Here is a 22,073-nt window from a genome sequence, read left to right on the forward strand (position 1 = left end):
ATACCCCTACATTTACCCCTGCCCCTAACACTACGGGCAATTTAGCATGGCCATTTCACCTGACCTGCACATCTTTGGACTATGGGAGGAAACCGGAGCACCCGGAGGAAACCCACGCAGACACGGGGAGAACGTGCAAACTCCACACAGTCAGTCGCCTGAGGCGGGAATTGAACCCGGGTCTCTGGCGCTGTGAGGCAGCAGTGCTAACCACTGTGCCACCGTGCCGCCCACATCATCCAATATTACCGTGCGTTTGGAATGTGGGGTGTCAGATCTGTTTCAGGCCAAAGTTGAAAATTTGACCGTTGTTCATGATAAAATCATTATATTTTGATTTTAAAAAGTAAATTAAATATAAGATAACTTGGAGCATACAATTCATACATCAGATTTAAATAATGGGAGTGTGAAACAGGAACTCATCAAAGGAGGAAAAACAGGGGAAAACAATTTTTTAAAATTTTGAAGCAAGCTTCTGATTTAGTAATATAAAAATAATGTCACAATAACAAAATGATGATTAAATTCAGTAATTTAACTTTTGTATATCTGGGCTCATTTCCAATTTGTCTGTCGAGTTGGCCAGAGTTGCCTGAATTCACTCAATTCACTGAGCTCTAAGGGACGAGGTATCAATTTGTTTATGTCAAATCAAGCTTTATGACAAGAATCCAAGGCTCGTTTAGCTTTTCATTTTAAAGATCCAAGCACTGAAATAACACACTGCAGGGAGCACAAGCACAAAAGAAAACCCAAAAAATAATTTATGCAGAAGGAGAAAGTCATAAATCTATTAACATCTCATTTTGAGTGACAGAACATGCACACATGGTAAAGCATAAAGTCTCAAGACCAAATTGTGCAGTAATACATTTCAACACCAAATACACTTTGCATCTCAACATCAGCATTCAGTATTTCATATTCAGAGAATGGGTTGGGAAATATATAAACATGGTCAAATGGTGGAACAAACTCGATGAGCTGAATGCCATAATCCTACTCCTATACTTTATGGTCTTATGATCTTTTAGAAAACGAAACATAGCCTCCACAAACCTTTACAGCCCAGATTGACTGCTCCAAAGGGTGAAAAACTTTGAAACAAAAGCCATCCTTCTTTGATGGTCGCTCAATGAGTTCACAAGCATTCAGAAGCACTGTTCCCACCCACTGGCCATTCTTTGGGGTTTTGTAGATCAACAACACTCCAGGCTTCAGCACACACCATAACTTCGTCCAACTTTTTAAAGTTCCACGAATCTAATAAAATTGAAATACATTTTTGTAAAAAGAGATCAAATATAAATTGAAATCAAATTTCTCCAGAAAAATCTGCATGAATGTACAAATCAAAGTTTTACTGAAGTGACAGTGCAAAAGAAAACATCGGTTTTATGAATTCAAAAATGCAATACTTCACCCTAATTTGGAAATAGACAACGTTTTGTTTTAATCCATTAATTGGATGTCGGTGTCACGAGCTAAGTTATCATTTATTAATTATCCCAAAAAAGTGGGGGAGGGGAGAGGGGAAAATGATAACAAGTACAATGGTAAATAGAAAAGAAAGCATCAGGTTAACATCTGTGCAGGAGGATTTAACCAAAATTGGAGGTGTAGTGGTCAGCAAAGAAGGTTACCTCAGATTACAACAGGATCTTGACCAGCTGGGCCAATGAGCTGAGAAGTGGCAGATGGAGTTTAATCCAGATAAACATGAGTTGCTGTATTTTGGGAAAGCAAATCTTAGCAGGACTTATACACTTAATGGTAAGGCCCTAGGGAATGTTGCTGAACAAAGAGACCTTGGAGTGCAGGTTCATAGCTCCTTGAAAGTGGAGTTGCAGGTAAATAGAATAATGCAGAAGGAGTTTGGTAAGCTTTCCTTTCTTGGTCAGAGTATTGAGTACAGGAGTTGGGAGGTCATGTTGCCGCTGTACAGGACATTGGTTAGGCCACTGTTGGAATATTGCATGCAATTCTGGTCACCTTTCTATCGGAAAGCTGTTGTGAAACTTGAAAGGGTTCAGAAAAGATTTACAAGGATGTTGCCAGGGTTGGAGGATTTGAGCTACAGGGAGAGGCTGAATAGGCTGGGGCTGTTTTCCCTGGAGTGTCAGAGGCTGAAGGGTGACCTTATAGAGGTTTACAAAATTATGAGGAGCATGGATAGGATAAATAGACAAAGTCTTTTCCCTGGGGTCGGGGAGTCCAGAACTAGAGGGCATAGGTTTAGGGTGAGAGAGGAAATATATAAAAGAGACCTAAGGGGCAACTTTTTCATGCAGAACGTGGTACATGTATGGAATGAGCTGCCAGAGGATGTGATGGAGGCTGGTACAATTGCAACATTTAATAAGCATTTGGATGGGTATATGAATAGGAAGGGTTTGGAGGGACATGGGCTGGGTGCTGACAGGTAGGACTAGATTGGGTTGGGATATCTGGTCTGCAATGACGAGGTGGACCAAAAGGTCTGTTTCCATGCTGTACATCTCTATGACTCTACATCAAAGACTATGAAAGAAGTTAAAAGGAAGGGACACTCAGGAAATATTAGAATTCAAAAAGAAGATTTAAAAACTAGCATAAAGGCTCTTTACTTGAATGCTCATACCATTCAAAAATAGGTCGATGAGTTAATGGCACAAATCATCACGAATGAGTACGATTTAGTAGCCATTACAGAGACATGGTTGCGGGATGGTCACGACTGGGAATTAAATATCCACATGAATCAGACTATTCGGAAGGACAGACAGGAAGGTAAAGGAGGTGGTGTAGCTCTGATATTTAAGGATGACATCAGGGCGGTGCTGAGAGATGATATAGGTTCTATAGAGAATAAGGTTGAATCCATTTGGGTGGAAATGAGAAATTCTAAGAAGAAAAAGTCGCTGATAGGCATAATCTATAGGCCACCACATAATAACATCACATTGTGGTGGGCAATAAACAAAGAAATAAGTAATGCCTTTAAGAATGGTATGGCAATTATCATTGGGAATTTTAATCTACATGTCGATTGGTCGAACCAATTTGATCAAGGCAGCCTCGAGGAGAAGTTCATCGAGTGGGTCTGCAATACTTTTCTTGAACAATATCTAATGGAACCCATGAGGGAGCAAGCTGTCTGAGATCTGGTCCTGTGTAATGAGACAGGAATTGTTAATGATCTCACAGTTAGGGATTCCCTTGGCAGGAGCGATCACAGTATGGTTGAATTTGGAATACAGATGGAGGGTGAGAAGCTGAAATCCAATCCCAGGGCCCTGTGCTTAAACAAAGGAGACAACAAAAGGATGAAGGAGGAGTTGGCTAAAGTAGATTGAAAGCAAAGACTTTATGGTGGGACAGTTGAGAATTTTCAAACAATTTTTCCAAGTGCTCAGCGAAAAGGAAGGACTGTAGGGAAAGGGGCAATCAGCCATGGATGTCTAAGGAAATAAGGGGAGTTATCAAATTGGAAGATAAGGCATACAAAGTGGCAAAGACCTGTGGGAAACTAGAGGATTGGAAAATCTTTAAAGGTTAACAGAAAGTCAGAAAAAAAGCTATAAAGGAAAGTAAGATAAATTATGCGAGTAAACTAGCTCAGGATATAAAGACAGATAGCAAAAGTTTCAACAAATATACAAAACAAAAATGAGTGGCTAAGGTAAACATTGGTATTTTAGAGGATCAGAAGGGGGATTTAATAATGGGAAATGAGGAAATAGCAGAGGTATTGAACAGGTATTTTGTATCAGTCTTCACAATGGAGGACACTAATAACATGCCAATAACCGATGACAAGGAGACTAAGATAGGTGAGGATCTAGAAATAATCGTTATCACCAAAGAGGTAATGTTGGGCAAGCTAATAGAGCTAAAGATGGACAAGTCTCCTGGCCCTGATAGAATGCATCCCATGGTACTAAAACAGATGACGGGAGAAATAGCAAACACGTTTGTAGTAATTTCCCAAAATTCGCTGGGGGCTGGGGTGGTTCCAGCAGATTGGAAAACAGCAAATGTGATACCACTGTTGAAAAAAGGAGGTAGATAAAAGATGGGGAATTATTGATCGGTTAGCTTAAATTCTGTAGTGGGGGAAATGCTTCTATCTATTCAAGGAAGAAATAGCAAGACATCTCGATAGAAATTGTCCCGTTGGGCAGACACAGCATGGGTTCATAAAAATCAGATCATGTTGAACTAAATTACTGGAATTCTTTGAAGATACTACGACAGTAATGTGGTAGACAACTGGAACCCAGTGGATGTGGTGTCTCTTGATTTCCAAAATGCATTCGACAAGGTGCCACACAAATGGCTGCTGCACAAGATAAAGATGCATGGTGTTACAGGCAACGTATTAGCATGGATAGAGGGTTGGTTAACTAACAGGGAGGAAAGATTGGGGATAAATGAGTGCTTTTCTAGTTGAAAATCAGTGACTAGCTGTGTGCCTCAGGGATCAGTGTTGGAACCGCAATTATTTACAATTTACACAAATGATTTGGAGTTGGGGACCACGTGTAGTGTATCAAAGTTTGCGAATGACACTAAGTTGAGTGGTAGAGCAAAGTGTACAGAGGGTGCTGGAAGTCTGCAGAGGGACATGATAGGTTAAGTGAGTGGACAACGGTCTGGCAGGTGGAGTACAATGTTGGTAAATTGAAGTCATCCATTTTGGCAGGAATAACAGTAAAAAGGACTTTACTTGACCGTACAAATTTGCAGCATGCTGCTGTGCAGAAGGACCTGGATGTCCTTGTGCATGAATCGCAGAAAGTTTGTTTTCAGGTCAACAGAGAATTAAGAAGACAGATCAAATTTTGTCCTTCATTGGTAGTGGGATTGAGTTTAAAAGCAGGGAGGTTATTTCACAGCTGCATTGAGTGCTGGTGAGGCCACACCTGGATTACTGTGTGAAAGGATGTATTGGCACTGAAAGGGGTGCAGAGTTGATTCTGGAGTTGATTCTGGAGTTGAGAGGGTTGGCTTATGAGGAGAGACTGAAGAGACTGGGATTATATTCACTGGAATTTAGAAGGGGGGATTTTAAAGAAACATAGAAAAGTATGAAGGAATAGAGAAGATAGAAGCAGGGAGGATGTTTCCATTGGTGCGTGAAACCACACCAAAAGGGCACAGCTTCAAGAGGGAGCGGATTTAGGACTGAATTGAGGAGGAACTTCTACACCCAAAGGGTTGTGAATCTGTAGAATTCCCTGCCCAGTGAAGCAGTTGACACTACCTCATTGAATGTTTTTGAAGTTAATTAGATTATTTTTTGAATAGTAAAGGAATTAAGGGTTATGCTGAAAGGATGAGTAAGAGGAGCTGAGGCCACGAAAAGATCAGCCATGATCTTATTGAATGGCAGAGTGGGTTTGACAGGCCAGATGGCCTACTCCGGCTCCCGGTTCTAATGTTCTTATAAAACTGTCCTTAAGATGGTGATGGTACTCTGCCTTCTTGAACTGCTGTGGTCCATGTGCTGTAGGTAGGGAATTCCAGGATTTTGACCCAGCATCACTGAAAGAGCAGTCACACAGTTTTAAAGCAAGATGGTGAGTGTCTTGATGGGAAGTTGAAAGTGATGATGATACCATGTATCTGTTGCCCATGTCCTTCTAGGTAGAAGTAGAGGTTTTGGAAGTACTGTAGGAGGAGTCTTTTTGAGTTACTACAGTGCATCCTTTTGATGGCATACACAGCTATCTTTGTGTATCAGTGGTGAAGGGAGTCAATGCTCAAACTGATGGATTCAAGCAGACTGCTGTATTGTGGATGACGTCAAAGCTTTGGAATATTGTCATCCAGCCAAGTGGATAGCATTCCATCCCACCAATGAGTTGTGCCCTGTGGATGGTAGACAGGCTTTGGGAATAAGCAGGTGAGGTACTCACCACAGAATTTCTCATTTTGACCTGTTCTTGTAAAGAGTTCATAGATTAAGATCGGCAAAGAGGCTAGATAAGCATCCAGCAAGTTCCTTTATATTAAAAATGATCATAATTCATATGTTGCTCAAGTTACCTAACCTCTTTCACTTGGACCGTCTGTGACATAATATATCATTTTATAACCCAAAAAACCTAAAAATGCACAACAAGGCAACTGTTGAGGGGTACAAAATATTTAAATAGCATTCATGACAATGCAACATGAATTAAATGTAACCTACAGCTATTAAGTGTCTGCTACATGTCTTACTTATCAATTTCTATTGAACCCCACATCCTGGTGACTTTGTGACAACACATCAAAGTTGCTGAGCCATCTTCAAAGTGCAAATTAAACCTTTACAAAAAGTTCTCTTAATCCCAGTTGAAATGCTTGCAATCTATTTATGAATAATAATATGTATTTAAGACAAGAACTGCAGGATAATATACCTTTATAAATGAAAAACATTTAGCAGTGAGAATAATACTTGACATTATAATTGAACAATGTTACCCACTTTGTTTTCCACACTCCTCTGAGTTAAGTTGAACACCACTGCTGTTCCAAATGCATTTGAAAGATGAATTCCTTCACACAAGTCACTATTTCACGTGTGAATGTGGACTGTATTAATGGGCTATCTGTTATGGTATTCATCACAGTATTACCTGATGAGATTGGCTTAATAGCTGCCATAGAACACAGAACATAGAACAGTACAGCACAGAACAGGCTCTTTGGCCCACAATGTTGTGCCGAGGATTAATCCTAATGTAAAATACACACCCCTCAACTCACTGCTATCCATGTATATGTCCAGCAGTCGCTTAAATGTCCCTAATGACTCTGCTTCCACCATCACCGCTGGCAACACATTCCATGCATTCACAACTCTCTGCATAAACAACCTACCTCTGACGTCCCCTCTATACCTTTCTCCTAATATCTTAAAACTATGACCCTTCGTACCAGTCAATCCAGAAAAGTATCTGGCTATTGACTCTATCCATTCCTCTCATTATCTTGTATAACTCGATCAGGGCTGAAGAAGAGCTTATGCCCGAAACGTCGATTCTCCTGTTCCTTGGATGCTGCCTGACCTGCTGCACTTTTCCAGCAACACATTTTCAGCTCTGATCTCCAGCATCTGCAGCCGTCACTTTCTCCGATAACTCGATCAGGTCAACTCTCTTCCTCCTCTTCTCCAGAGAGAAATGTCCGAGCTTATTCAACCTCTCTTCATAAAACAAGCCCTCCCGTCCAGGCAGCATCCTGGTAGACCTTCTTTGCACCCTCTCCAAAGCCTCTGTATTTTTCCTATAGTAGGGCGACCAGAACTGGACACAATATTCCAAGTGGAATCTCACCAGGGACTTGAAGAGCTGTAGCAAAACCTCGCGGCTCTTAAACTTGATCCCCCTGTTAATGAAAGACAAAGCACCATATGCTTCCTTAACAACCCTATCCACTTGGATGGCAAGTTTGAGGGATCTATGTACTTGAACACCCAGATCCCTCTGTTACTCCACACTGCTAGGAATCCTGTCTTTAATGCTATATTCAGCATTCGAGTTCGACCTTCCAAAATGCATCACTTCGCATTTATCCAGGTTGAACTCCATCTGCTATTTTTCAGCTCAGCTCTGCATCCTATCTATGTCACGCTGCAGCCTGCAAAAGCCCTCGGTACTATCCACGGCACCTCCAACCTTAGTGTCATCTGCAAATTTACTAACCCACCCCTCAAACTCCTCATTCATTTATAAAAACTACAAAGAGCAGAGGCCCAAGAAGAGAGCCCTGCAGGACCCCACTCAACATTGACTTCCAGGCAGAATACTTTCCATCTACAACCACTCTCTGCCTTCTGTCAGCCAACCAATTCTGAATCCAGATAGCCAAATCTTCCTGTATCCCATACTTCCTGACTTTATGAATGAGCCTACCATGGGGAACCCTATCAAATGCCTTGCTAAAGGGGGCATAGCTTTAAATTAAGGGGGGGTAGGTATCGGACAGATGTTAGCGGTAGGTTCTTTACTCAGCGAGTCGTGAGTTCATGGAATGCCCTGCCAGTAGCAGTGGTGGACTCTCCCTCATTATGGGCATTTAAGCGGGCATTGGATAGGCATATGGAGGATAGTGGGCTAGTGTAGGTTAGGTGGGCTTGGATCGGCGCAACATCGAGGGCCGAAGGGCCTGTACTGCGCTGTATTCTTCTATGTTCTATGTTCTATGAAAACACCACATCCACTGCTCAACCTTTGTCAACCTGTCTTGTCACCTTGCAAAGAACTCATGACCTGCCCCTCACAAAGTCATGTTGACTGCCTTTAATCACGCTATGCTTTGCCAAATAGTCATAAACCCTATCCTTCAGAATTCATTCCAAAACTTTGCTGACAACAACCATAAGACTGACTGGTCTGTAATTGCCAGGGATTTCCCTATTCCCCTTCTTGAAAAGAGGAACAATATTCACCTCCTTCCAATCCTTTAGTATGACTCGCGTGGAGAGTGAGGAGGCAAAGATCTTCGCCAGCGGCTTAGCAACCTCCTTTCTCACTTCCGGAGCAACCCAGGATAAATCTGGTCTGGCCCAAGGGACTTATCAATCTTACTGTTTGCCAAAATTTCCAGCACATCAACTTCATCAATCTTGAACTGTTCAAGCCTGTATCCCAGCTGCTCAAGGTTCTCATTCACAACAAGGTCCCTTTCCTTAGTGAAAACCAAAGCAAAAAACTCATTTAGGGCTTCCGCTATCTGCTCAGACTCCACATAGAAGTTCTTTCCGCTGTTGTGGTTCTGTTCGCCGAGCTGGGAATTTGTGTTGCAGACGTTTCGTCCCCTGTCTAGGTGACATCCTCAGTGCTTGGGAGCCTCCTGTGAAACGCTTCTGTGATCTTTCCTCCGGCATTTGTAGTGGTTTGTATCTGCCGCTTCCGGTTGTCAGTTCCAGCTGTCCATTGCAGTGGCCGGTATATTGGGTCCAGATCGATGTGCTTATTGATTGAATCTGTGGATGAGTGCCATGCCTCTAGGAATTCCCTGGCTGTTCTCTGTTTGGCTTGTCCTGTATTAGTAGTGTTGTCCCAGTCGAATTCATGTTGCTTGTCATCTGCGTGTGTGGACATGACCAGCTATCCTTAGTATCCATTCTGCCCTTCGAGCCTACACCACCATTCATTATGATCATGGCTGATCATCCTCAATCAGGCCCTTCGGCCCAACAAGTCCACACCGACCCTCCGAAGGGCAACCCATCCATACCCATTCCCCTACATTTCCCCCTTCACCTAACACTACGGGCAATTTAGCATGGCCAATTCACCTAACCTGCACATTTTTGGACTGTGGGAGGAAACCCACGCAGACACGGGGAGAATGTGCAAACTCGACACAGACAGTTGCCTGAGGCGGGAATTGAACCCGGGTCTCTGGTGCTGTGAGGCAGCAGTGCGAACCACTGTGCCACCCAGACAAGAAGCTCCTCTGTTCTAGTCATCCAAGGCTCCTTAATCTTACCCCTTCTTACCGGTCTCAGATGAACAAATTTGTATATCACTCGCAACAACTGCTCCTTAAATAGTCTCCACATGTTTGCTATGCCTTTTCTGAGGAACAATTGCTCCCAGTCTGTACTTCCCAACTCTTGCCTGATAGCGTCATAATTTCCTTTTCCCCAATTAAATATCTTCCCTTTCACTCTCCAAGGATACGGTAAATGTGAGGCAGTTGTGAACACTGTCACCAAAGTGCTCTCCCACCGTGAGATTTGACACCTGTCGGGGCTCGTTGCCGAGCACCAAATCCAAAATGGCCTCTCCCCTCATCGGCCTGTCTACATACTGAGTAAGGAAACCCTCATGAACACACCTGACAAAAACGGCTCCATCCAAACCATCTGCACTTAGGAGGTTCCAGTCAATATTGGGAAAGTTGAAATCACCCATGATGACAACCCTGCTACATCTGCATTTTCCAGAATCTGCCAGCCTATGAGTTCTTCAATCTCTCTACTGCTATTAGGTGGTCTGTAGAAAACCCCCAATGAGGTGACTGTTCCCTGGCTGTTCCTAACTTCCATTCATACTGACTCAGTAGACAAACCTTCCTCAATAACCTTCGTTTCTGTAGCTGTGATGCACTCTCTGATTAGCAATGCTACACCCCTCCACTTTTTCCACCTTCCCTGTTCTTTTTAAATGCTCTAAACCCTGGAACATCAAGCAACCATTCCTGCTCCTGAGAAACCCACATCTCCGTTATGGCCACAATATCATAGCCCCAAGCACTGATTCATGCTTTAAGTTCATCACTCTTATTTCTGACATTCCTTGCATTAAAGCAGACACACTTTAACCGATCCCTTTGTTTAATCGCGTGAGAAACCTTCCCATTAGATTCACTACATCCTGTCACTCCCCCATCTGCAACTGCCACCCTCTCAGATATGTGGCTCTGATTCCCACCTCCCCTGACAATTATGATATTCTTTGAAACTAATAATCTGTTCATAACATTTAAATAGAACATCCTTGCTTCTGTATGTAGCATTGTGAGCTTGCAATGGTAAGGAAACAAAGGACTGAGAGAAAGGATACATCAAGTTTCTGCAATATTTAACATCTTCTAATAGGAGGCAATGTAACTCAGTGGACTGAGGGAAACAAGAACCTTGCAATTATGTCCATTGTTGAATATTGTTTGGATTTCAATTTCAGTCTCTGCAAAACATGCAGAACACTTCTCAAAATAAATTTTGAAGTGCCTTTCATAATCATTTTACAATACTAAACATATAAAAGAGAATTTGCATTTACTTTTACACAGCAATTCAAACAAGCCTCAACTATAAATTTCAACAATTTGATGCACATATTAAAACAGGCTGCTTAGACTCTTTGAAAACATGCAAATCTGCTTAAGTTTCCAAATGTCAGAATGAGATTCATAGAGTACAGATTACTTGCTGACTGCGAAAAAGAGATACATTAAGGCAGCAAAAGAAGAGAGACTGGGTTGCAAAACAGTGAACAGAAATGAACACATGGTTTCATTTTATGTGACGTTCCAAGAGAAATCATTCTTACATAAGAAACCTCTTGTATGGTGAGACAAACGTCAGTGAGTTGGCGTGACTGCATTAGCAGACTTTTGTTGACTCATTACAGCAAACTCTCAAGCCCAAAATATCTACTCATTGTTTAGTAGAAACTTCTTGTTATAGCACAGAAAATTAACTCAGCAGACAACTTCGTGACAACAATATGTTAATACTTTGCTTTTTCCTAAAAGATTTTCAAAACCTACACATTCACAAAAACCTTTAGAAGAAATTTGCCACTATGTGTACAATAGGCAATGAAAGATAAAAGGATAAATGTCATCATGCTAAAGTTTGAGGGAAATAAGTCAGGTAGGATCCGGGGGGAAAGAAACAAGAATAAGGAATTGAGGAGTAGCAGAATAATAAGAATTAAGGTTCTGTTGTGTTCTGGGGCAGCACGGCGGGTCAGTGGTTAGCACTGCTGCCTCATAGCACCAGAGTCCCAGGTTCAATTCCAGCCTTGGGCAACTGTCTGTGTGGAGTTTGCATATTCTCCCCATGCAAGTCAGGTGAATTGGCCATGTTAAAATCCCCATAGTGTTAGACAGAGGGAAATGGGTCTGGGTGGGTTACTCTGCAGAGGGTCGGTGTGGATTTGTCAGGCCGAAGGGCCTATTTCCACACTGTAGGGAAGGAATCTAATCTAATCTAATCATAAACTCAGTACAAAAGCAGATCGACCATTTCCTTAGCTTAATTATTATTTGTGGAGAAAGTGAGGTCTGCAGATGCTGGAGATCAGAGCTGAAAATGTGTTGCTGGAAAAGCGCAGCAGGTCAGGCAGCATCCAGGGAACAGGAGAATGCTGCCTGACCTGCTGCGCTTTTCCAGCAACACATTTTCAGCTAATTATTATTTGTATTTACTTCAACATGAGTTCCTGAACAGAAAATTCAAAATAAAAACTGCTGGGAAGTCAGGAATTTGTAAGAATCAATTGGAAAATTCATGGGTTAGAACTAAATGTTCCAACGCATTAGTTACTCTTTTTATTCTTTCATTTTTTGTGGTAGTGGTTGCAGATTTGGAAGATGCTGTTGAGGTAACCTTGCCGAGGTGCATCTTGTAAATGGTAATACACCGCTGCCATTGCAACACCAGTAAAGGCAAGAGTGAGTGGTTACGGTCTTGGGATGGAGTGACAATCAAGCTGGCAATTTCATCTTGGATGGTGTTGAGTTCATGAGTGTCAATAGAATCTCTACAGTGTGGAATCAGGCCATTTGGCCCATAGAGTCCACACTGACAATAAATGTTGGTTTAGCTAGTGATACCCTCAATGCCCTGAATGGATAAAAAAAAGTTTCATTAGCAAGAAATTCTGAATGCGACTGAGCACAATGAAACCAGTGAACATATCCACTTCTAACTTCCATTCCAAGTTGGATAGGTGGGTTGAGGCAAAAGTGAGGACTGCAGATGCTGGAAACCAGAGTTTAGATCAGAGTGGTGCTGGAAAAGGACAGCAGGTCAGGCTGCATCCAAGGAGCAGGAAAATTGACAAAAGCCCAACATCAGGAAACTGGGCTGAGGACAGTATTGCCTTGGGACAGAGGTGATTGACCTCCAACAACAGCCATCTCCATTTGCACGAGGTAAAACACAAACCAATGGACAGATTCCCCACCCCCATTTGCCAGGTTTCTTAAAACTACATTCAGTCATATGCTATCTCAAGGGCAGTCACTCACTTCACATCTGGAATTTAATTTTTTGTCCATGTTTAGAACAAGGCCACAATGAAGCCAGGAGCCGAGTGCCTTTGATGGAACTCAAAAAGAGCAATGGACAGATTATTGACAGCCACTTTGCTGATGATCAAGAGAGGCTGATGAGATGGTAACTGGGAGATGAGGGTAGAAATTGGGACTTTTTCAGCAAATTGCAAGACTTGATCGTTAATTTTGTTATAATTTCAGTTGGTGGTAATATTGGACAAATCAGATCACAGAGTGAAGCCTGGCTTGATAGAACACAAATTCTACTTTCCTTTTTGTTTAGCATTCTGGTCAGTCTGTGAACATATATAAGACTGTCGATGTACTGTTAACAAAACTCCATAAAACTTTATTACACAAGAGAAAACCATTGCCTATATAACACTAGACAAGAACTATTGAAATGATCTCACTACAAATGTAAGAACGTTTCACCCTTTTTTCCAAGCAACATCCTTTAACACTCAAGCCTCAGTGAAGAATCACCTCCATACTAATGCTTCTTGATCAACTGGCACAACTGTAATTGGTTTCTTACTGGCAAATCTCTGCAGTTAAGAGATGTTAAGTTTTTCACAATGCCCTTAAACTCAGCATACCACAACTTAGCATAATTTCCCTAAATTCATGTCTTCCTCAGTCTCCTCAGCAACACAGGACTTGTTAATATTGAGGTGGTGGTGGTGTTGGATGGCTTGAAAACATGAAGGTAGTTAAGCCCCAGGGCCTGATGGGATCTACCTCAAAATACTGAGGGATGCAAGGGAGTCGACTGCATTGTGCTTTGCCAGAGATTTCTACATCCTCATTAACCAGAAGATCCTAAAAGACAGAAGGATAGCCAATCTTGTTCCTTTGTTTAAGAAGGGCAACAGGGATAATTCAGGAAATTATAGAATGGTAAGCCTTCCACCAGTAGTAGATAAATTATTGGAGAACATTCTGAGAAACAGGATTTACTTGAATTTGGAGAAGAATGGACTCTTTAAGGATAATCAACATGACTTTATGCAGGGGATGTCTTGTCTCACAAAACTGATTGAGTTTTTGATGAAGTGACGAAGATGGTTGATGAGGAAAGGGCAATGGATGTTGTCTACATGGGCTTTATGAAAGCATTTGACAAAGTGCCTCCCTCATGGTAGACTGCTCCAGATAATTAAGTGACATGGGATCCATGGCGAGTTGAATACAAAACTGGCTTGGCCATAGAAACAGAGGGTAGTTATGGAAGGGTGTTTTTCTGACTGGAGGTCTGTGACAAGTGGTGTTCTTCAGGAATCAGTGCTGGGTCCTCTGTTGTTTATTATATGACACACATGTACAATTTTTTTTGGATGAAAATGTAGATGGTCCGATTAGTAAGTTTGCAGACATGAAAATTGATATAGAGTTGTGGATAGTGAAGACAGTTATCAAAGGTGGTTATGGACAGTTGGAAAGTTGGGTGGAGAAATGACAGATAGAGCTCAATCTAGACAGGTGCGAGGTGATGCATCTTGGGAGATCAAGTGCAAGGGGAAAGTATACAGTATATGACAAGATCCTCAGGAGCATTAATATACAGAGGGATCTTGGAATGCAAATCCATAGCTCGCTGAAAGTGGCAACATAAGTGGATAAGGTGGTAAAGGAGGTATATAGCTTCATATAGTCACTGAATTATACAGCATGGAAACAGACCAGATGAACTAGTCCCATTTGGCCCATATCCCTTTAAACCCTTCCTATTCATATATCCACCCAAATGCCTTTTAAATGTTGTAATTGTACCTGCCTGCACCACCTGCTCTGGCAGCTCTTCCATACACACATCACCCTCTGCGCTAAAAGGATGCCCCCAGGTGCCTTTTAAATCTTTCCCCCTCACATTAAATCTATTCCCCCTAGTTTTGGACCACCCAGCCCTGTGAAGAAGAGCTTGGCTATTCACCATATCCATGCCCTCATGTTTTCATAAAGCTCGAAAAACGTCACCCCATAGCCTCTGACACTCCGGCAAAAAAAGTCCCAACCTATTCAGCCTCTCCCTATAGCTCAAACCTTCCAATCCTGGCAACATCCTTGTAAATCTTTTCCAAACCCTTTCAAGTTTCACAACATCCTCCCTATAGCAGGAGACCAGAATTGAACGTAGTATTCTAAAAATGGTTTCACCAATGTCATCAGAGCATTGTGTTTAAACATTGGCCAGTCATGTGGCAGTAAAACTTTAGTTAGGGCCACATTTGGAGTATTGTGTAGTGTGCTGATCACCACACCATAAGAAGAATGTAGAGGCTTTGGAGAGGTGCAGAAGAGGTTTACTAGGACATTGCCTGGATTAGAGTGCATTAACTATAAGGAGAGGTTGAACAAGTATGGGTTATTTTTGCTAGAGCACCGAAGGCTGAGAGTTGACCTGATAGAACTATATAAACTTAGGAGGGGTGTGTATAGGGTCGATAGACAGAGTCTTTTTCCCAGGTGGAAATATCAAACACAAGGGGGCACAGGTTAAGGTGAGTGGGTGGCCGGTGCCTGGAACACACTGCAAGGGAGATGGTCATAGCAAACAAGATGGTAATGTTAAGAGGCATTTAGACAGACACACAAACAGGCAACAGATAAACAGATATGGGCCATAGCAGGCAGGTGGGATTAGAATGGCATCATGGTTAGCACAGAGTTGGTAGGCAAAGGCCTGTTCTACATTTTACTCAATCCTGACTGTTTTCCTGTCCCACTTGCAGGACAAAATGTCAAGGGAAATTGCCGAAAAGGTTTGATTCTCAGATTATGATTATGTAAATCTCTTGTTTGAGTTGGCTATTGATAAGTTCTCCCAAGTTTGGCACAAATGTCCAGATGTTAATCAAGAGGACTATGCAGGATCAACTGAGCTGTGTGCGCTTCGATAAATGCAGTGCCAAGCTCATGCAGGTAGCCTGTCTAATTTCATTCTTAGTCAATGTTGTTATAGTAGTTTAATATTCTGCTCAGTCATTTCAGAAAGCAGTTAAGAGACAACAGCATTGTGGTGTCTGAATTCACATTCAGACTGTGTAGGATGGCAGCTTTCCTCCAATAAAGGAAGCCAATGAACCAGATGGATTTTTATGACAATCTGCTAGTTTCATGGTCACCTTTATGGAAAATAGCTTTTGCATTTCAAATTTAACAATTAAATTTAAATCACCCCCAGCTGTTGTGGTGGGATTTGAACTCATGCCTTCAAAGCAGTAGTTCAGGTCTCATGAACGAGTCCAGTAATACAACTCAAGCTGTTAAACTCATGCCTCCTCAATCAGTAATCCAACAACATCCAGCAACAATGCTGCTGTACCCAGTATAAATTTTACAAGTTCTGCAAGTGGCTTTTCCAAACTTAAAGACTTCATCGTTCTGCAAATTTAATAATAGCAAAGCAATCTCTCAGTTTAGATACTTCACAAACATGTGAACTTGGTATGGTTTTCTATATTAGCACTCTGAGAAATACCAAGCTGCACAAACTAATCAAACATAAATGCACTTATACTTAAATGGCCTTTTTTCAGGAATTTGCATCCATTATGCAATAACCCGAAGAGGAATGGCAATTGTCCTAAGGGTGATAATTGACATGTTCCAAAGAATATGACTACACCACTGACAAAGAACTCGACTGATTTGTCTTTCATTTTCCTTGAACTAATTCCTCATGCGATTGCAGAATAGCACTAGCTAATGAATTAAAACTGATTTTGCTTCCAAAAGTCAATCTTTTGTAAATTCACTCATAGGATGTGTGTATCACTGACTGGGCCAGCATTTACTGCCCATCCCTAATTTCCCAAGGGCAGTTAACAGTCAACCATATTGTTGTAGGTCTGGAATCACATGTTCATAAGATATAGGAGTAGAATTAGGCCATTCGGCCTATCAAGTCTGTACGACAGTCAATCGTGGCTGATGTGCTCCTCACTCCCATTTTCCTGCCTTCTCTCCATATCCCTTCAACCCATTACCAATTAAAAATCTGTCTAACCCCTCCTTAAATGTACTCACTGTCCCAGTATCCACCTCACTTTGGGGCAGTGAATGCCCCAGATTCACAACCCTCTGGGAGAAATAGTTTCTCCTCAACTCTGTGTTAAATTTGTTGCCCCTGATCCTAAGACCATGACCTCTTGTCCTAGAATGGCCCACAAGAAGAACCATCTGCTCCATGTCTATTTATCCATATCTTTTATCATCCTGAATACTCAATTTGAACTCCTTTCACTCTTCTACAGGCCTAAACTGTTCAACCTTTCTTCATACAACAAACTCCTCATCTCTGGGATCAATCTGGTGAACCTCCTCTTAACTGCCTCATATGAGACTACATATTTCCTCAAATAAGAGGACTGAAACTGCACACAATACTCCAGCTGCGGTCTCACCAATACGTTGTATAATTCCAACAATATGTCCTTACCTTTATATTCTATTCCCTTAGCAATAAAAACCAACATTCCATTCGCTTTATTATCTACTGGTCCTAAGGGAAGAGTACTAAACTGGGCCAAGACCAATTATATCGAAATTAAGCAGGAGCTCGGAAATGTGGATTGGACACAGCTATTTGAAGGGAAGTCCACATTTGAGATGTGGGAGGCTTTCAAAGATAGGTTAAAAGTAGTGCAGGATGAGCATGTCCTGTTGAAGGCAAAGGATAGGAAGGGCAAGATTCGTGAACCGTAGATGACAGGAGAAATTGTACAACTAGCCAAGAGGAAAAGGGAAGCTGCATAAGATCTAGGCAGCTAAGAACAGAACAGGCCCTGGAGGAATATCGGAAGAGTAGGATCAGTCTTAAACGAGGAATCAAAAGGGCTAAAAGGGGTAATGATATAGCTTCAGCAAGCAGAATTAAGGAGAATCCCAAAGCATTTTATTCTTACATAAGAAGCAAGTGGGTAACTAGAGAAAGGATTGGTCCACTAAAGGATAATGAAGGAAGGCTGTGTGTCGAACCTGAGAGAATTGGTGAGATTCTGAATGATTACTTTGCATCAGTGTTCACTGAGGAGAGGAACATGAATCTTGAGATGAGAGATAGAAGTTTGATTAGTCTGGATCACATTGGCAGAAGTAGGGAAGATGTGTTGGGTAGGCTTGAGGTTAATTTGGTGGACAAGTCCCCAGGACCGGATGGGATCTATCCCAGGTTGCTGAAGGTGGTGAGAGAGGAAATAGCTGGGGCACTGACAGATATCCTTGTGGCATCCTTAAATACAGGTGAGGTGCTGGAGGACTGGAAGGTTGCTCATGTTGTCCCCCTGTACAAGAAGGGTAGTAGGGATATTCCGGGTAACTACAGACCAGCGAGCCTGATGTCAGTGGTGGGAAAGTTACTGGAGAGGGTACTGAGAGATAGGATCTATTTATTTTTAGAAAAATTGGACTTATCAGTGATGGGCAACATGGTTATGTGCGGGGGAGATCGTGCCTTACCAACCTAATAGAGTTCTTTGAGGAAGTGACCAAGTTGATAGATGAAGGTAGGGCTGTTGATGTCATATACATGGACTTTAATAAGGTGTTTGATAAGGTTCCCCATGATAGACAAATGGAGAAAGTGAAGTCACATGGTGTGCAGGGTGTTCTAGCTAGGTGGAGAAAGAACTGGTTGAGCGACAGGAGACAGAGAGTAGTAGTTGAAGGGAGTTTCTCGAAATGGAAAAAGGTGACCATTGGTGTTCCACAGGGGTCAGTGTTGGGGTCACTGTTGTTTGTGATATACATAAATGATCTGGAAGAGGGCACTGCTGGTATGTTTGCAGATGACATGAAAATTGGTGGAGTAGCAGAAAGCATAAGGGACTGTCAAAGAATACAGGAGGAGAAAGATAGATGGAGAGTTGGGCAGAAAAGTGGCAGATGGAGTTCAATCCAGGCAAATGTGAGGTGATGCATTTAGGCAAGTCTAATCCTACAGTAAATTATACAATGAACGGAAGAGCTTTGGGAAAAGTTGATGGGCAGAGGGATCTGGGATTGCAGGTCCATTGTACCCTATAGGTTGCTGCACAGGTGGATAGAGTGGTCAAGAAGGCATATAGTATGATTGCCTTCATCGGATGGGGTTTTGAGTATAAGAGCTGGCAAGTTATGTTAAAATTGTACAGGACGTTGGTTTGGCTGCATTTGGAATAATGTGTACAGTTCTGGTCTCCACATTACCAAAAGGATGTGCATGCTTTGGAGAGAGTGCAGAGAAGGTTTACGAGGATGTTGCCTGGTATGGAAGGTGCTAGCTATGAAGAGAGGTTGAGTAGGTTAGGTTTATTTTCATGAGAAAAAAGGAGATTGAGGGGGGAACCTGACTGAGATTTACAAAATCATGAAGGGTATAGACAGGGTGGATAGAGACAAGCTTTTTCCCAGGGTGAAGGATTCGATAATGAGCGGTCACGCTTTCAAGGTGAGAGGTGGAAAGTTTAAGGGGGATACACGCGGCAAGTACTTCACACAGAGGGTGGTGGGAGTCTGGAACGTTTTGCCAGCCGAGGTGGTAGAGGCAGGCACAGTAGATTCATTTAAGATGCGTCTGGACAGATGCATGAGTAGGTGGGGAGCAGAGGGATACAGATGTTTAGGAATTGACCGACAGGTTTAGACAGTACATTTGTATCGGCTCAGGCTTGGAGGGCCGAAGGATCTGTTCCTGGCCTGTAAATTTTCTTTGTTCTTTGTACCTGCATGCCAGTTTCCTGCAATTCATGAATGAGTACACCTAGATCCCTTCTGCACTGGAGCACCCTGAAGTCTCTCCACATTAAGATAATAGATTACCTTCCCATTTTTTTGACCCAAATGCATGATCTTGCACTTAACCACGTTAAACTCCACCTGCCACATTTTGGCCCAATCTCCTATTCTATCTTTATCCATTTATAAGGTTCTCATTTCCACATTGCAAATTTATCGCCCCATCTATTTTTTGGTCATCCGCAAATTTGGCTGCAGAGACTTCTATCCCATATCCAAGTTGTTAATGTAGGTTGTAAATAGCTGGGGTCCAAGAATTGAACCCTGTGGCATCCCACTAGTTACATCTTGCCATCCAGAAAAAACAAACATTTATCCCGACTCTCTCTTCTGTCCATCAGCTAGTCATCTATCCAGGCTAATAAATTATCCCTAATCCCACATGAACCAATCTTGTGAATTAACTTTTAATGCCGTACCTTATCAAATGCCTTCTGGAAGTCCAAAAAATTACACATACAGCATCCCCATTATCCACATTGCTTGTTAGGTCTTCAAAGAACTCTAGTAAATTAGTCAAACATGATTTGCCGTTTATAAAGCCATACTGACTCTGTTAAATATCATTTTGAATTTCCAAATGTCCTGATATTGCTTCCTTGATAATTGATTCTAATACTTTCCCAATGACAGATGTTCAACTAACTGGTTTGTAATTTCCAACATTTTGCCTCCCTTCCTTTTTGAATAAAGGTGTTACATTTGCCATTTTCCAAGCCACTTGAACCTTTCCTGTGTCTAAAGAATTTTGGAATATTGTAAACCACGAATCTTCTATCTCTGCTGCCACTTCCTTTAATACCCTGGGATTTAGGTAATCAGATCTGGGGGACTTGTCTGTCCTCAATCCCGATAGTTTGCTGAGTACTTTTTCCCTATCGGTGTTAATTGTTTTAAGTTCTATCGTATCTATTGCCTCTGACTTGCTTATTGCAATAGGAATGGTACTATTGTCCTCCACCGTGAAAACTGAGGCCAAGTATTGATTCAGCATCTCTGCCATCTCAGTGTTCCCCACTATTAACTCTCTGGTTTAATCTTCCAAGGACCTAACATTCACATTAGCGATTCTGTTCCCTTTTATATACCTATATATAATAGGATATATATGTACAATTATAGCTTTTGCTTTTTTTTAATATTGTGTTCTCTTGTAATTTACTTTAGCTCGTTTTATTAATTGTTTTAGTATCCTTTTGTTTATGTTTGAAAGTTTCCCAATTTTCCATCCTGCTGTCTTACCATTTAGCCTTCCTGCCCAATCGACTCGGGTCAAATACATCCTCATGTCTATGTAATTTCTTTTGTTTAATTCCAGAACATTACAGTGGGACGTCACTTTCTCACCCCTAAACTGAATGTTGAATTCTATCACACTATGGTCACTACTCTCGAGAAGATCCTTAATTATGATGCCATTAATCAATCTTTCCTCATTACACAATATGAAATCTAGAGTAACTTGCTCCCTGCTTGGTTCCACAACATACTGATCCAAGAAACAATCTCTAATACATTCAATGAACTCTGCCTCCAGGCTACCCTTGCCAATTTGATTCTTCCAATCAATGTCCATGTTAAAATCACCCATGATAATTGCCATATCTTTCTTGCAAGCTACTAATATTTCCTGATTTATACCGAGCCCCACTGGAGAACTACTGTTTGGGGACCTATAGATTACTCCTACCAAGTACTTCTTCCCTTTGCTATTTCCTATGTCTACCCAGACTGATTCTGCATCTTGATCTCCTGAGCTTATGTCATTTTTCATTACAGCACTGATCTCTTCCTTCACCCTCAAGGCTACAACACCTCCTTTTCCCTTCTGTCTATCTTTCCGAAATACTGAGTATCCCTGGATATTCAAATCCCAGACCTGGTTTCCTTGTAACCATGTCTCAGTAATCGCTATCAAATCGCACCTTTTGGTTTCTGTTTGTGCTATTAACTCATTAATTTTGATTCAAATGCTTCATGCATTTATATACAAAACTTTTAAATTTGTTCCACTGTTAAATTTCCCTACTTTTTAAAATAATTCCTTGGTGCATGTAGACCAGATCAGGTAAGGAAGGCATTTTCCTTCCCTAAAGGAGATTAGCAAAGGACATGGGCTTTTCTAACAATGGATGTAGGTTTGCTTGCTGAGCTGGAAGGTTCATTTTCAGATGTTTCGTCACCATACTAGGTAACATCTTCAGTGAGCCTCCAGACGAAGCACAGCTGGTGTTTCCTGCTTTCTATTTATATGTTTGGGTTTCCTTGGGTTGGTGGTGTCATTTCCTATGGTGACATCATTTCCTGTTCTTTTTCTCAGGGGGTGGTAAATGGGATCCAAGTCAATGTATTTGTTGATAGAGTTCTGGTTGGAATGTCTAGTATGGTGACAAAACGTCTGAAAACATCTACAAACCTACATCCAGAAGCCCAACTTACAGAACCTACAAATCTTCTCAAACTTGCTTTTCTAACAATCGACAATGGTTTCATGGACATCCTTAGACTCTTAATTCCAGATT

General features: G+C 41.7%; 1 protein-coding gene across 11 annotated transcripts in view; it reads right to left on the reverse strand.

Annotated features, from left to right (window-relative positions):
* The window catches only part of osbpl8 (oxysterol binding protein-like 8), a 432,009-nt gene that overhangs the window by 162,570 nt on the left and 247,366 nt on the right, over positions 1–22,073 (reverse strand). For all 11 annotated transcript variants that reach the window (XM_043708784.2, XM_087996947.1, XM_043708789.2 and 8 more), the window contains one exon: positions 1,063–1,266. In XM_043708784.2, the coding sequence (XP_043564719.1) occupies positions 1,063–1,266 (204 nt within the window). The remainder of the gene's footprint in view (positions 1–1,062; positions 1,267–22,073) is intronic.

This window comes from Chiloscyllium plagiosum, unplaced genomic scaffold (assembly GCF_037043375.1).
Source record: "Chiloscyllium plagiosum isolate Xiang-an unplaced genomic scaffold, Cpla_swu_hap1 HiC_scaffold_19, whole genome shotgun sequence".
Taxonomy (NCBI): Eukaryota; Metazoa; Chordata; class Chondrichthyes; order Orectolobiformes; family Hemiscylliidae; genus Chiloscyllium; species Chiloscyllium plagiosum.